Here is a 16,638-nt window from a genome sequence, read left to right on the forward strand (position 1 = left end):
ATTTCTCTAAATTTCGAAGGCTGATACCTGAGCTTAACTTCCAATCTTCAGCATCTTCTATAGTAGCAGTTTAACTTCTATACTTGAGATTTCGGAACATTCGATTGTATAAGAGAACAAAATCTGTTTTAGAGCCAGTTTAACTATTTTTTTCTTATCGCTCTTCGGCAAGCATTGACTTACTTTACTGGCATAGACACCGCTTACGCGGCTATAGCCGAGTTAACAACAGCGCGCCTGTCGTTTCTTCTTTTCGCTAAGTGGCGCCAAGCGGAAGTAGCACCTGTTGGCAAGAGTTGCATTGGATTTCCAGGCTGACATTGTTGGTGGTGTTTATGATGGTTCCTAAATATACGAAACTATCTACAACTTCAAAGTTATGACTGTCAACAGTGACGTGATAGCCAAGACGCGAGTGCGACGACTGTTTGTTTGATGACAGGAGATATTTCGTCTTGCCCTCGTTCACTGCCAGACCCATTTGCGTTGCTTCCTTGTTCAGTCTGGAGAAAGCATGATGATATCAATATCATCAGTATACACCAGCAGCTGTACACTCTTATAAAAGATTGTACCTGCTCGATTAAGTTCTGCTGCTCGAATTATTTTCTCCAGCAGCAGATTGAATAAGTCTACCACTTAGTCTACTAGTAATTATCACGAAGGTATTCGAAAGAATATTTTTACGCAGGCTTTTGCCGGTGTTGGAAGACAAACTGTTTATTCCGATCGTCGGTTTGGCTTCAGAATGAATATGGCACATTTTAACAATAGAATAGGGTAGAAAACAGATAAAACTGATTATAACAGATGAAAGGGAAAATAATAAATATGGTTTTGCTGTGTTCCTTTATATCCGGTAGTCTAGTATCTAGGCATACAATATTATTCAAATTAAAGGAAAAACTACCAATGCCTTATTATTTGCTGCTAACACAAAAAATGCCTCCAAGTGTCTTGATATGGTCAGTTGTTAGCAACAAAAACATTCGCAAAATAGTTGGGGATTACAATTGATAAGAGGCGCACTTGGAAAGATGGTGTAAAAATAAAAAGAACTCAGCCAAGATTAAAGTTGCCGCAGTTATACTAGCTCCTTAGGCAAAGATCCCGCCTCAGTCTAAAGAATAAGTTGCTAATTTATAAGATAATACTTAAGCCGATCTGACAAGTAATTCAGGCTTTTCAAAATAAAGTTCAGCAGACCATACTGGTGACAATCCTTTCTAGTTTCTGGTGCATCATGAAAATATATGTATTATTATAATATATCGATTCAAGTAATGTATGCAATTTTTTTTCTAAAGGGTGATTTTTTAAGAGCTTGATAACTTTTTTTTAAAAAAAAACGCATAAAATTTACAAAATCTCATCGGTTCTTTATTTGAAACGTTAGATTGGTTCATGACATTTACTTTTTGAAGATAATTTCATTTAAATGTTGACCGCGGCTGCGTCTTAGGTGGTCCATTCGGAAAGTCCAATTTTGGGCAACTTTTTCGAGCATTTCGGCCGGAATAGCCCGAATTTCTTCGGAAATGTTGTCTTCCAAAGCTGGAATAGTTGCTGGCTTATTTCTGTAGACTTTAGACTTGACGTAGCCCCACAAAAAATAGTCTAAAGGCGTTAAATCGCATGATCTTGGTGGCCAACTTACGGGTCCATTTCTTGAGATGAATTGTTGTCCGAAGTTTTCCCTCAAAATGGCCATAGAATCGCGAGCTGTGTGGCATGTAGCGCCATCTTGTTGAAACCACATGTCAACCAAGTTCAGTTCTTCCATTTTTGGCAACAAAAAGTTTGTTAGCATCGAACGATAGCGATCGCCATTCACCGTAACGTTGCGTCCAACAGCATCTTTGAAAAAATACGGTCCAATGATTCCACCAGCGTACAAACCACACCAAACAGTGCATTTTTCGGGATGCATGGGCAGTTCTTGAACGGCTTCTGGTTGCTCTTCACCCCAAATGCGGCAATTTTGCTTATTTACGTAGCCATTCAACCAGAAATGAGCCTCATCGCTGAACAAAATTTGTCGGACGTAAAGCGCGAAACACATTTCGAACCGAACACTGATTTTGGTAATAAAATTCAATGATTTGGAAGCGTTGCTCGTTAGTAAGTCTATTCATGATGAAATGTCAAAGCATACTGAGCATCTTTCTCTTTGACACCATGTCTGAAATCCCACGTGATCTGTCAAATACTAATGCATGAAAATCCTAACCTCAAAAAAATCACCCGTTATATAATTTAATTTTATTTGTTTTTTATTTATTTAATGTCACACCACCATAATTCATCATCCTTGTGTTTTTATGAAATTTACTTGTTCTTTATTTAAAACTATACGCATTCTAAATATATTGATATTTACAAAAAAATAATAATAATCCATAAATAATACTTTTCTCCAATGCCGGTTGATGTTTTCCAGCGCCCAATGCAACCTTTTTTAAATATGTGATCTCTGAAGTCTATCTCGTATTTTATTTAGCTTCTCCTAGACTGACCAGTTGTTCCTTCTCAAAAAGAGAACAATACCTTTGTCCTCACATTTAGATGATATTTGATTCCTCTCACTTCCTGGCTTTTCATCCATATTGCCAGTTTTTTTTCAAAATAATCAGACCACCTCTTCGCGACCGATGAACCCATGAACTTTTAGCCATTAGGCGAAGTAACAATTTCAATAAAAGCAATGCAGGTCAAGCTAATCGGTAAAAGCGAAGAAATTTGTCAATAAAATTCTGCTATTAAAGTAAATATTTTCGCAGCAGTTAAAGTTGACCTTCATTTTCGTTGAAGAAGCAGATACGAGTACCATGATTTGAGCGAGCTTGCATTTGTACACCAACGTGGAAAGTAAATGTTGCAATGCTTTGGTTAAGGTCGCACGTCTCCAGCGCGCTACTGCAACTCATGGCGGACGATTCAATGGAAGACGTTGCACTACAGCGCCGTCGCGACGCCATCGATCGGATAATTGCGACGGTGCAAGCGGAACGAGCTATATTGTCTATAGCCTACTTTGGCGCGATCACCGATATCGAACCATATATAACGGCTGCCAACACGACACCGAAATTCGTGATGACCGAAGGCTGCAACGATCCACTCAGTGGCGGAACAGCAGCCGATAAATTCAGCAGCAATATATTTTTCATTGCCGTCGGTCAATTGCTGCGCAATCCCATGTGGCAGCGCATGAACAACGTACTTGGCGATATACAGAGTCGTGTGCGAGGGCTCTTTGTTGTGCCGCGTCATATGACACGTCGCCAGATACAACTCAGCCAGTTGGGCGAGCAATTTGAGTGGTGTTGGCGTAATGGCTTCATCAATGCAATGATTCTGGTGGACGACGGTACGCGAGACAACACCGAGCATCCCTTCACCGTTTATGGTTACGATCGTTTTCCACATTTACAAGTACGCCGGATGTCGGTGCATGCCGTGTGGTTTAGTGATAAACTGAAGAATTTCCAACGCAGCAGTATTCACACCACTTATCAATACGATCCGCCGCGTGTTTTTCAAATACAAAGATCCTGGGCGGAGAATGACGTGAAAACCGTCGGCTACGCGGCTGAAATGTTACAAGCATTCGCGAGAGCACACAACGCTACGCTGGACATCATAATGCTGAACAATTCGAGCCGTTATAATATTATGAGCGTCATTGATCAGTTGCGGCGTGGCGTTTTGGATATTGCAATGAATCCATATTTCTATTACCCGGGTGTGCGTCTAAGCTATCCTGTACGCATGTTGCAGTTTGCTATTGTGGTGCGATCTAACGGTGAAATTGAACGTTTCCATTACTTTGTGCGTCCCTTTCAAACGCAGACTTGGATCTGCTTCTTGCTGGGTCTCTGCTATTTGAGTTTGGTGCGCCGACTGTCGGAGCGCTTAAGCGCCTATTGGTACCCATCCCTGCATCCCAGCTTCGGTCGCGGTTGTCTAGAGATTTGGCGTCTGCTGCTCTTTCTGCCCATCAATATACCTAGCGAGCGCAAGTGCTTTCGTTGGCATGGCGCCGCCACATTTTTGCTTACCGTGATACTGGGCTTCATACTGACTAATCTCTATCAGGCTTCGCTCACCAGCTTTCTCGCCACATCTGTCTTTCGTCCGCAACTGAACACATTGATGTCAGTGCTCGAGCACAATGTCAGCGTGAACACCAACTACAATGAAATGGAATTCATACGCAACAGCAGCAGTTTACCGCGAGATTTTGGTCGTCTGCTGATAGCGCGCGATCCGACCGATTTGCGTGACGAACTTTTCGCCTTGCGGCCACGCGCCTACACCGCATGTGTAGATGTTGTGGACTTTGCTTTGGCCCAGCAGCAGCACATGGATCGAAAGCCATTGCACGAGTGCGAGGAAAGAATAACCACGCTGCCGTTCGGTTTTATGCTGGCGCCACGCTCGCCTTATGAGCACATCGTGAATCGGTTCATTTTACGCGCGGAGGCGGCCGGACTGACGGTGAGATGGCTAAGAAGTGCAAATACTGACGGATTTCGTGCGGGTATCTTACGTATGCGTGTAAGAAATCTACCCCCGAAGCAACCTTTGAATTTGGAGTATTTTCAGTTCGCCTGGATTGTGTGGTCCGTGGGATTGTTGTGCGCTTTATGCGGATATGCTTTGGAAAACCTCAGATATTGGTTGCAGCGACAAAAGTCGGTAATGGTGCGCTATTGTATGCGCGGTGCATTGCAGATTTTAGAAAAAGTTTGAAAAGTAGCTTGCTATCTTGAATATTAAACGTGTGTAGAGTTGTTTTCCTAAGTTATTAAAATTGAATCTTCTTCATTGCAAAGTATATAGATTATCTTTTATATTTCGATATTTGGCAACTCCAATGTAGCAATCGCGAAACTTACATTTTGATCGTGACATTTGACAGTTTTGGTGGTATGCATACTCAGAGCGGTTTGATATACGTTGTTTGTGTTGCTTAGAGTAACTTAAAATATTCTTCTCCATCAAAATATGGTTTATTTAAGACCATTTTCGCGCGATATTTTTTTTACAACTTTCTACGTGGATTAACTCATCAAGAGTGCATAGATGAACTTTGCAATTTTGGACGATAATGCTCTTTTAAGGACCAGTATTTATCGATGGTATGGTGAAATCAATCGACATAATACACTGGAACAACGCAGAACAGTCAATTTTGCGTCGTATACAATCATTTCTTTGACAGTTGTTTTTCAAGAAAGCAGGAAAATCAACCACCGAAGACGGATTACTCTTCATCATGAAAATACTAGCTCTCACACATCGACTGAATCAACTGAATTGTTGAAAACATCGATTGGTTGGGTCATCTAGCGTGTAGTCTTAACTTGGTACCGAATGACTTCTTTTTATTTTCCTACGCAAAAAATAAACTAAGTGTTCAACGTTTTTCGACACTTGAAGAAGGGGTCAATGCGTTCAAAAATCATGTTTTGGAGATACCTCAAGCAGAGTGGGAAAACTGTTTTTACAATTGGTTTAATCGCATGAAAAAGTGTATCGATTTTAATGGAGAATATTTTTAAAAATAATATGCAGATTTTCAACGATTAAAATTTGTGTTTGTTGACGAAAGTCAAAAATAAAAGGAAAGCGACGTAAGGGTTTTTAAAAGTGTGTTGTTTTCCTCAAAGTTATGACTATCTCGGAACATGTAGCTTCGAAAAGTTTTGTGTTGATGGTCGAAATTTTCCCAGCTAACGAAAAAGCACCAAATTATGAAAAAATTGTTCAAAATATTTTGGCGTAGTTTAAGATTCTAAGAATAAAGTATCAAATTAGATCATAATCGCAATTATTTGAATAACATTTCGTATAATTTAGACAATTATGGTGAGACACAGAGAAAATCGTTCGATGGGCATCTAAAAGTGATTGAAGAAAGGTATCAAGGTTGAATGGATCGTTCCATTCTGGCAGTAAACTGATCCTAACAAATTATAAGGAAAGAACTCACAAGAGAGTTTAATAAAGATATAAGATATGTTTTCGACATTCTGTTTACTTGGATGCTTTCTAACTTTTCAAAGCAAAACTGATATTTTAAATATATGTACATACATATTATTTTGTCTCATGTTTTCTGGTTTTTTTTAATGTAAAATGAGAATAAAGAGTTTAAAACAAACGAGAGCAAGTCTTATAAAACCATTGATAGTTTTTTGAACTGTTTGCGCAAATGTATCAAAAACCGATCTTATGCCCAGGGCAACAAAGCCATTGTGGATCAGTCTGATACAAGACAACGCTACAATTTCCGAACAAACTCTTTAAATCGGGACAGAAGCATTATATATATTTTACTTTTCTTATTTCGCTGCATAATGAAGCTAAATTGACCGGATAATGAATAAAAAGCAGATTTTTCAAGTCAGTGGGTCAATGGACAACATCTGAGAAGCTAAAAGCTTCTGTGAAAGATTTATGTGTGCTTAATTCTTGGCAACGTTTTTTTCCTAAAATGTAGTCTTGAGATTCACTAACTGTACTCCGATCAATACAGCGAATTAAAACTCAAGGTCTATACTGGCTCAAATTCCTCTGTTTCTCGAGTAAGAAGTGTTTTGATTTTAATTGTTTTCCCTAATTAGCCGCAATTTGCAAAACAAACAAACATACATACATCTATGATGTGGAAAAATTTTATATTATAGATTCAATCACTGAGAAGTATATCGAGTCGGCAGTTATTCTGCAAAGTCCTTTCATCAGTTTTAAGACTTGTTATTATTACCATGATTATATGATTAATGAGGCAATGTATACTTAAATAAAGCAGAAAGAGTTTTTGGTAAATGAAGGCCACTAAGAGAGAACATGTATAGTTGAGTTATTTGTTGAGGGTTGGGTTTTAATCCTAACCCAGATAAATATATAACAAATAAATTGGCGAGCCTTCTTTAACAGTCATTCATCGGTCAACGAACAGTCACTTTTGTCCAAACGTAATTCAGATGTGATTTAGGCGAAACTCCCCCGCGTAGGTGGATCATTATGAGGTTGGTAAACATGTTTTGCCGAATCTGGAAGTATCGCAAGAAAACCGTAACATAAAGATCCGAATTTTCGAGTTCAAGAAATAATCGCGGCTTTTGCATCGCCAATTCAGGCAAAGCCAAGAGTTTCGACTCATAACATGGAGTTAGCAGACGGTCATTACAGCGGATAATTTAAGATAACTTAAACTTGTTTCCATGAGACTGAACTTCACCCAGAATGGGACACTGTGTCAAGGTGCATTGTCGGGCCTTTGTTCTGTGAAGAAAACACTAACAGTAACTGTCAATGGGCACTGTTATTTAAAGATGTTGAATGAGTTCTTTTTAGTCAGAACTGCGCCAAAGACGCATTCCTTTCAATAACGTATGGTTCCAGCTGGTTGGAACAATCTGCACACATATCCAGACCGGTTATTGCGGAGCTCTCTTCAGGCCACAATGTACCTATAATTTTCAAATTAGGTATCGCGTATGTGTGGATGAGCATTTAGGTCATTACCGGCCCATAATTTTTAGAACTAATTAATTTATAAAATAAAATAGAATTAGCTATACAATAAAAAAGTAATAACGGTTTGTTTTTATAGAACGATTCCTGTAGTAAAAGTATTGTTTTCAATAGCCTTTTTTCGATAGATGCAAAAAGTGAACATCGCAGAAACATATAAATTCAAAGGAAAAACTATTTAGGGGAGAATTTATTAGTCCATATACAATAAGTGCCCTAAAAATAAGGTGATGTTGTATTTATTTTGAAAATTCTTTATTTATTCTTCCAAATCAATTTCATCCCCTTCAAAGTAATCTCCTCCCGATGAAATGCACTTATGCCAACGGATTTTCCAATCTTCGAAACACTGGTTATAGTCACTTTCCGAGATGGCCTTCATTTCCGTCTTCGCTGCGGGGGTGTCCCCGGACCGGTCTTTTGAGCTTGGTGAACAGCCAGAAGTCGCACGGCACCAGATCAGGTGAATACGGTGGTTGCGGAACGACATGGGTTAAGTTTTTGGCGAAATGATCACAAATTACGAGGGCAGTATGGGATGGTGCATTATCGTGGTGTAAAAACCAAGAATTGTCTTTCCACAATTCCGGCCTTTTTAGGCGAATAGCGTTACGCAAACGACGCATAACGTTCAAATAATATTCCTTGTTGACTGTTTGACCGGTTGGAAGGAATTCATAATGCACAACATCACGATAATCCAAGAAAACAGTCAACATGACTTAGATTTTTGAGCGACTTTGGTGCGATTTTTTTAGTCTCGGCTCTCTTTTGGCACGATATTCGCTCGATTGATCGGTTGTTTCGGGGTCGTAAGCATAGATCCAAGTCTCATTGCCAGTTATAATGCGTTTCATGACACCCTGGTAATCGGAAAGCATCGTTTCACTCACTTCAACGCGACGCCTTTTTTCCAAAAAATTCAAAGTTTTCGGTACCAGTCGAGATTTGACGCGCTTGAGGCCCAAAACATCCTTCAAAATGGTATTGGCTGAGCCTTTCGATATGCCAACTTCATCAGCAAGGTCTCTAATTGTTAATAGACGGTTTTTCAACACCAAATCTTTGATTTGTTGAACGTGAGCTTCGTCGGTTGAGGTTGATGGTCGCCCTGGACGCTCTTCGTCTTCGACACGTTCACGGCCGGCTTGGAACTCACTATACCACTTGTAAACATTTGTTTTAGACATAACCTTTCCGCACCATCCTCAACGTATCCGGAGCAGAAAATTGATTCCGTAAACAAAATTAAATGCAAATTCTTTGATCAACAAATTTCGACATCGCAAAAAACGAAAAACTCACTTTTAGCAGCTCACAAAACTACAGGTATCTCAAACACTAATGAATATTTTGACATGAAATTTGACATAAATGTGACTGACAGTACTACCAACCTAAAAAAAAAAAATAATTCTCCAATGTCACCTTATTTTTTGGGCACAGAGTAAATCAAGACCGTGCTTGTGGAGAATTAAGAGGGCGAATATTAACCAATCCAAATGCCAATTTTTAATTTTTTTCCTTTTCTTTTCAAGACAATGGCTATAATAATTCTTGCACAAATTTTGTCTCCGCCCATAACGACCTTTTCCATATACAATATGTATGCATGATTATTGCACCCACATGCTGGTACAGTGCATGTTTCAAGCTTGTTGGGACCATCAGGTGATTGCACCAGCTTGCTGGTGTAGTGTATTGGGAACTTAAGTCGCTTGAAGCAGTCATACGAGTATATTGTTTTGCAGTTCCCCATGGAAAGACTAACGCTTGAACAACATTTAAAAATCGTTCAATTTAATTAGGAATTAATTCACGTTCTGTAAAAAATATTTTTGTTGCGCTTCGCTCAATTTATGGTGAACTTAATTGGTCTCCTGAGTATACAATGTATCACATTATTCATTAAAATTGTGTACCGAATAGACAGCATGCAGTGAAGAATAATGGCAACCGTAGTTAAAGTGTACACGACGACCGTAGAGATTCGGCGAAGTTCACAACAACTTGTACTGACGTATGGAACAATTTGAAACATTTTACGTGGAGATATTAAATTGAAAGCAGACAAAATACAGCGTGTGCAAGAACTGAAGCTCTGGATCTTCTCACGCGACTTCGTTTCGCTCTATGGGCTCTAAAAGATCCAACGTTTTCGAACCAAATTTGATTCTACAATGAGTCCCATTTCTATCGCAATGGGTATGTAGGCAAGCAAAATTGCCGCATTTCGGGCAAAGAGCAACCTGAAGAGATTCAAGAGCTGACATTTCATCCAGATAAGGCAAGGATTTGATGTTAGTATATCGCGCCGAAATAACCGATTGTTTAATGCCTGAAATTGAAGCTCGTGATCTCAGCGACATTTGGTTTCAACAAGATGGCGCCACTTTGCCACCCATTACATCATTAAATAGATTTATTGAGAGAACACTTCGGTGGGCAGATAATTTCAATAATTTCAAGTTTTGAGCCACCAACGTCTTGTGATATCGCACTTTTAGACTTTTTCCTATGGGAATATGTAAAGTCAAAGTATATGCGGATAATCCCGATTCGATTCAGGCCTTGGAGCAAAACATAGCGCGTGTCATTCGCCAGTTTCCAGCCTAAATGATCGAACGAGTAATCGAAAATTGGACTCAAAGGATGGACCATTTGAGACGTACCCGCGGGAAACATTTGAAAGTGATAGTTATCAAAAATTAATGCCAAAGAATATTCTTTCGAATGATAACAAACAATCTTCATTAAAATTGAAGTTTCCATGTTTTTTCTTTAAAAAAGTAGGGAACCTCGAAATGGATTCTCCTTTATAAGTATTGCTTCTGAGTTGAATTTTTTTCTGTGTAAAAACAATTCGAGTGATCAAGACCTTAACAGAATTTTTAGTAAATTTTTTTACTTCATCAGATTAAGACCAGCCATTTATATAAATAAGATGTATGTAATATTTTATTTATTCAAACCAAATACTTCTTATAGAAATACTCCAAACTCATACAATCAATCTTAAGAAATATCTAGCGGCCAGGTTGGGGAGCCTTGGATCCGAATTTCTGTTGCTGTTGTTGATTTTGGAATGTTGGTCTCTTGGTACCTATAACATGTATTACATCACCCAAAGTGGTGCCTAAAAGAACCATCAACAAAGCGAAGAAGATAAAGAACTGCAATTGAAGAACAAATTAGTAAGCGATTATGTGCCGTTAATCCGTAAATGCGATAATCGTTCGAAGAGCGCGCACTCACTTTCATGTCTGCTGAATACGACGAAGTCAACTATAAACTGTGTCGCAAAGTGGTGAAGCTAATCCTTTTATACAAATGAATGTCGCAAATGTTTAATTTTTTAATTAATTGAATTATATAGGTGAATTATATAAATAAAAGTTTATAACCATATACGCACATTAAGCCAGACATTTGGGAAGACCGGTAGCTGTGGGTTAATAGTCGTCGGGTGATTGCTGTTTGGTATGCAAATAAGATGGACTTCCGCTAAAATAATAGTATCAACCAGTACCAGTTTGCTGCTGAAATACCAGTTTCGAAGTTTTATTTTATTTTAACGCAGCAGCGATGCAAATGTTTCTGTTGTGATTTCACCAAAATAAAAGTGATCGATAAACAGTGCCTTTTCACTTTATTAATATGTGAAATTTCAAGAAATTAACCTGATTTCATGGATTACTTGAATCCAATACGGTTAAGTCAGACTTAAGGTATGATAGTAATAACTTCATTTTTAAAAACTCGTACTAGGTGCTCATATATCATAACCGGTTTCGTAGTGAGTATTTGAATAACACACCGGTGAAGCTTTTGGCGCCAATAAAATTAAGTTTATTTCCAATAAATTTCTTTTTGCCGAATAAATTGTATTTACATTTCCAACCTATTCAATAACAATTTTTAACAATATTATAACTTTTTTGTCATTGGAAAACTCATATCAAATATCGAATGTACTAAGGCCACTAAGAAATAATATGTGAATGAAAAAAAATTAGACGTCAAGTTTTCTTGTGACATCAACACATACTATAAAGAGTGAACCATTTCGAGGTTCCATACTTTTTAAAGAAAAAAAAAACAAACACTGTACCTTCCAATTTAATGGGGAACGTCAATTATCATTCAAAATAACATAATTTGGCCTTTTTTTTAAGTTAATGGCGGGGTTTCAAAATATTTACAAGTGCACAGAGAACGGAAAAATTTAAAGTTAAATCTTGGAAGATATAAATGTGACGTTTTAGCATTCTTAATAAATCTGAACATCCTCATTCTATGTATTTTCTGTAAAAATATATTTTTATTTATTTTCTCCGAAAAATATTTTTGATTCTACTAAAGCGGATAGCATTTGCCTACATTTTTTTGAATGTTATTAGACCTACTACAACCCAAAATATTAATTAGTGTTTGATTTTCAAACTCACTGTATTGCTGCCAGAAATCTCATCAGTAGAAATTGTAAATAAAGACAGGAATTGTTTTCTACTCTCTTTTCTTACCATCTCATTAACAAGTCAAATGTGAACGACCAAACCTGTTTCCCCTCAACAGCTGACCTACCGCGTTAATAATAAACAAAAACATATGCGAAGATGCTAAAAAAATAATGGTCAATTATATTGTTGCTAATTTTATACAAAGACTTTGTCGGCTTGTTCTGTTTATTAAAAAGTAAGCAATATGAATTTTGGGGCAGCGGAACATTAATTCTCGATATATGCAAAAATTAAAGTTGTGTTAAAATTGCCGGGTGTCTGTTCAATATTTTACTAGTATTTTATGTATGTATAACAAACTTTGAATATGAAAATAAAATGTCACGAAATGTCCGATAGTAGTTTTTTTTTTGTTTTGTTCTACTTGGATTATAAAAAACTTTGGAATGATATATTGGGTTGTCAAAAAAGTCTTGCGGTATTTTTATGGAATTTTATTTATTTTTATTTTATTTTTTTATTTATTTTTTTTTCAACTATGCCGGTCTCTTTCGACCAATTCAGCGATTTTATCGCAATTTTCGACGACAGGCCTTCCGGAGCGTGTCACATCTTCGACCACCTCTACACCAGAACGAAAACGTTGAAACCATCGTTGTGCGGTGGAAATGGAAACTGTATCGGGTCCATAAACTGCACAAATTTTATTGGCAGCTTGAGATGCATTTTTGCCTTTATCGTAGTAGTACTGTAAAATATGCCGTATTTTCTCTTTATTTTGCTCCATTTTTGCGACGCTATAACTCACGAACGACTTAAAAGAAGCGGCATTCAATCAAACATGTGTTAGCGCGTGAAATGAGCTTTCCAAAAAGGTATAGCATGACCCGATGCGACGAATAAAACTAGAACGACGCGCTAACTAGCGAAAATACCGCAAGACTTTTTTGACAATCCAATGTATTTTTTCTTTTGTTAATATTGCTTGGTGTATAAGGATATATTTTGCTGCTGCTATATTGTTTTATATTTCTTTAATTTTTCGTCTATAAGTACCTTAATTTGTTCAACTGATCACTAAGGAAGACATGTTTCATTATTTCACTGTTCTCTGCTTGTACCTGGTTGGTTGAATAAGTTCAATACTTGCTTCCTGTCATCTTCTGTTGTGCTCTTTAAATAATACAGACTATAATTTAAATGGTTGTTTATCGAAATTTTCTTTATTTAAATTATCCATTATGACTATTTTTCTACTATCTTCAGATATTTTTCTATATCTTGCCTGTCCTCATCGTCCATTATACCAAACAACCATTTGTAAGTTGTGCCTACTATGTTACTCGTAATGAGTATTCTCTTCCTCATATTTTTCTCCCTGAGAGTAATTGATCTTATTTTTGACTTTATAATTTCTACTTCATTTAAAAGTTCAAGTAGTTCTTTGTTATTTATAGGTACATTACTTTCTATAATATTTTTTGTTTTTTAATTTTATCAACCACTTCCATTATCTCTTTTGATTTAATTATATGTAAAATAGTATTTACAACTCGTACTATCTCTACTTCTGAACTATGGTATACCTTCCTTCTTCTGCGATTGGTGTGAAGTGTAATTTCCTTTCTATCATCTTCTCATTCAAAACCACTGCTATGATGCTTACCCATATCAGAAACTGAAAAAAATCGTGATATATAAAATTATCCGTATTTTATATACTAATTGTTTTTATACATAATGTTCATTACTAGAACTTAGTTATAACGGGTGATTTTTTTGAGGTTAGGATTTTCATGCATTAGTATTTGACAGATCACGTGGGATTTCAGACATGGTGTCAAAGAGAAAGATGCTCAGTATGCTTTGACATTTCATCATGAATAGACTTACTAACGAGCAACGCTTGCAAATCATTGAATTTTATTACCAAAATCAGTGTTCGGTTTTTTTTTTTTTTTTCGGACAAATTTTGTTCAGCGATGAGGCTCATTTCTGGTTGAATGGCTACGTAAATAAGCAAAATTGCCGCATTTGGGGTGAAGAGCAACCAGAAGCCGTTCAAGAACTGCCCATGCATCCCGAAAAATGCACTGTTTGGTGTGGTTTGTACGCTGGTGGAATCATTGGACCGTATTTTTTCAAAGATGCTGTTGGACGCAACGTTACGGTGAATGGCGATCGCTATCGTTCGATGCTAACAAACTTTTTGTTGCCAAAAATGGAAGAACTGAACTTGGTTGACATGTGGTTTCAACAAGATGGCGCTACATGCCACACAGCTCGCGATTTTATGGCCATTTTGAGGGAAAACTTCGGACAACAATTCATCTCAAGAAATGGACCCGTAAGTTGGCCACCAAGATCATGCGATTTAACGCCTTTAGACTATTTTTTGTGGGGCTACGTCAAGTCTAAAGTCTACAGAAATAAGCCAGCAACTATTCCAGCTTTGGAAGACAACATTTCCGAAGAAATTCGGGCTATTCCGGCCGAAACGCTCGAAAAAGTTGCCCAAAATTGGACTTTCCGAATGGACCACCTAAGACGCAGCCGCGGTCAACATTTAAATGAAATTATCTTCAAAAAGTAAATGTCATGAACCAATCTAACGTTTCAAATAAAGAACCGATGAGATTTTGCAAATTTTATGCGTTTTTTTTTTAAAAAAAGTTATCAAGCTCTTAAAAAATCACCCTTTACTTCTGTGCTAAACCTATCTTCTTCTATATTATCTCCAGAATTTTTGATTCCAGCCAGAGATCTTTTAATATTTACGTAATGAACATTTTTTAAAGGTTTAATTTTAATACATAAAAGCTTCGTCTTTATGTCGGACCCTTTTATAATTTTTTTTCGGTACTGCTTCCCTTGTTTCTATATATTCCTCCCTGCTTTGTTTCTTTTGTCTACTATCTTTCTTTTCAACATTGTAATTGCTTCGTCAAAATGTTGGAAGACATCTCATCCCTAGCCACTCTGTGTTTGGATTTGATGGTAGAATGGTATCGATCGTTATAACTTCCTACAACGACCTGCATTTTCATCTACGTCAAAAGATCTGGGTTCTCAATTCCTGCTAGTTTTTCCAACAGGATTGAATGCAATCTCTCAACGTCCGCATTTCCGTATGAAAATGCTCAAGCAGTTTTTCATCTGCTGAATGAATTCTGTCTGACAATTCCAGGTTGGAATACCTTTTACAGTTAAATCAAAATCAATGGTGCTAAAATACTGTGCTCTGCCCAATTTATCTAAAATCCCATCAATATTTGGCAGAAGGTATTTATCATCGACAGTCAGTTAGTTAAATCTCCTATAGTTAACCACTAATCTACCTTTTTGAATATTTGAACCCTCCATCTTCTTTGGTACAATTAAAACAGGTGAGCTGTGCTTGCTCCTACTTTTTCGGATTATTCCCGGACTTTAAAATTCATAAATTAGCTTTCTTACCCCTTCTTCGTATTTTGGAGGTATCTATAGATTCTTGAATTTATTTGCTAATTGGTTGTGGTCTTAATCTCATGTACCACATTTTTTGTGTTGATGAGATTATCCCCCTTTTTGTACTTTGTAGAATTGGTTTAATAGAATTTCAATCTTGCTTCTTTCATCTAATTTTAACTGATCAAGTGAAATATTTTTTTGTTCACTCACTTCCAATGAATACAGCTGTTAAGTTAAACCTGAACAGTTTTCATATATAATATAAAGGAATCATTGTTCCATTTTTCAAAGTTATATATTAATTTTTTTCTATATCAATAATTTTAAAATTTTTGAAAATAATATCATTTCCTAATAACAAGTCATATGGCTTGTCGAAATCCAACAATAGCCATCTAATCATAGCATTTTTTTAGTAATAATTTATTTTTCCTTTGGAATTGGACATTGACATCTCAATTATTGGATTTTTTAAAGGAAGGGTTTAAATTAGCTTCATCTAACCTTATAAAGCTATATGTATATAATTCCTGATAACTAAGCCAATGAAATTGAGTTCCTTATTGCATAAGCACAAGTCCCTGTGATGCGTTGAATAAACATTTCCGAAAAAAAAAATCTTTCATTGAACCACCATTTTTCTTTTTCGAGAACTTTTATTTTATTAAAATAGAATTAATTTCGCTTATTTTGAGTTTTTTTTTTTTTACATTTTTTGTTACAGTTAGACCACCTTTTTCACTGGAAGTACAAGATATGTCAAAGACTTGCTCCTACAGTTTTGAAGTCACTGGGAATTTAAGATTTACGCCACTTTCTACAATTTTAGAATTACTGGGTTTTGGTCTATGATGACCAAAATATCTTAGTTTATTCATACAAGTGCATATATAGTACAATAAACTGTTTCAGTATTTAATTTCATCTTACATTAGATCTCTGCATCTTCTTCGAAACCGCTGTTGCCGCTGTGGATGTTGTTGTTTTTGTTATAGCTGCTGCTGGTCTTGATGTTTATCAGCAAAACCCACCACCGAGACGGATCACTCTTTACCACGACAATGCGAGCTCTCGCACATAGGCTGAAACAATTGACTCGACTGAATCTTCGACATCTGAAGAGGCGGTTGATGTGTTCAAAAGAAGGTTTGGAAGTTTCCTCAATCAGATCTTAATGGAG

The 16,638-nt window shown here is 36.8% G+C and overlaps 1 protein-coding gene and 1 long non-coding RNA gene across 2 annotated transcripts; one reads left to right on the forward strand and one right to left on the reverse strand.

The window, feature by feature from the left end:
• Positions 1–2,880: 2,880 nt before the first annotated feature.
• On the forward strand, positions 2,881–4,755 carry LOC105231299 (uncharacterized). Its single transcript, XM_011212514.2, has one exon. It carries the CDS (start codon positions 2,881–2,883, stop codon positions 4,753–4,755), a length of 1,875 nt encoding a protein of 624 aa, XP_011210816.2.
• A 5,723-nt stretch (positions 4,756–10,478) lies between these two features.
• On the reverse strand, positions 10,479–11,101 carry LOC105231284 (uncharacterized). Its single transcript, XR_852783.4, has 2 exons — positions 10,804–11,101; positions 10,479–10,721 (listed from the first exon to the last, which is right to left on the reverse strand). It is a non-coding gene; the product is annotated as an uncharacterized LOC105231284 (long non-coding RNA).
• Between the last annotated feature and the right edge of the window lie 5,537 nt (positions 11,102–16,638).

The sequence above is a fragment of the Bactrocera dorsalis genome, chromosome 4 (assembly GCF_023373825.1).
Source record: "Bactrocera dorsalis isolate Fly_Bdor chromosome 4, ASM2337382v1, whole genome shotgun sequence".
Lineage (NCBI taxonomy): Eukaryota > Metazoa > Arthropoda > Insecta > Diptera > Tephritidae > Bactrocera > Bactrocera dorsalis.

Coding starts and splice junctions, on each gene's coding strand:
- LOC105231299 (XM_011212514.2), top strand. CDS start 2,881: ATGCTTTGGTTAAGGTCGCACGTCTCCAGCGCGCTACTGCAACTCATG.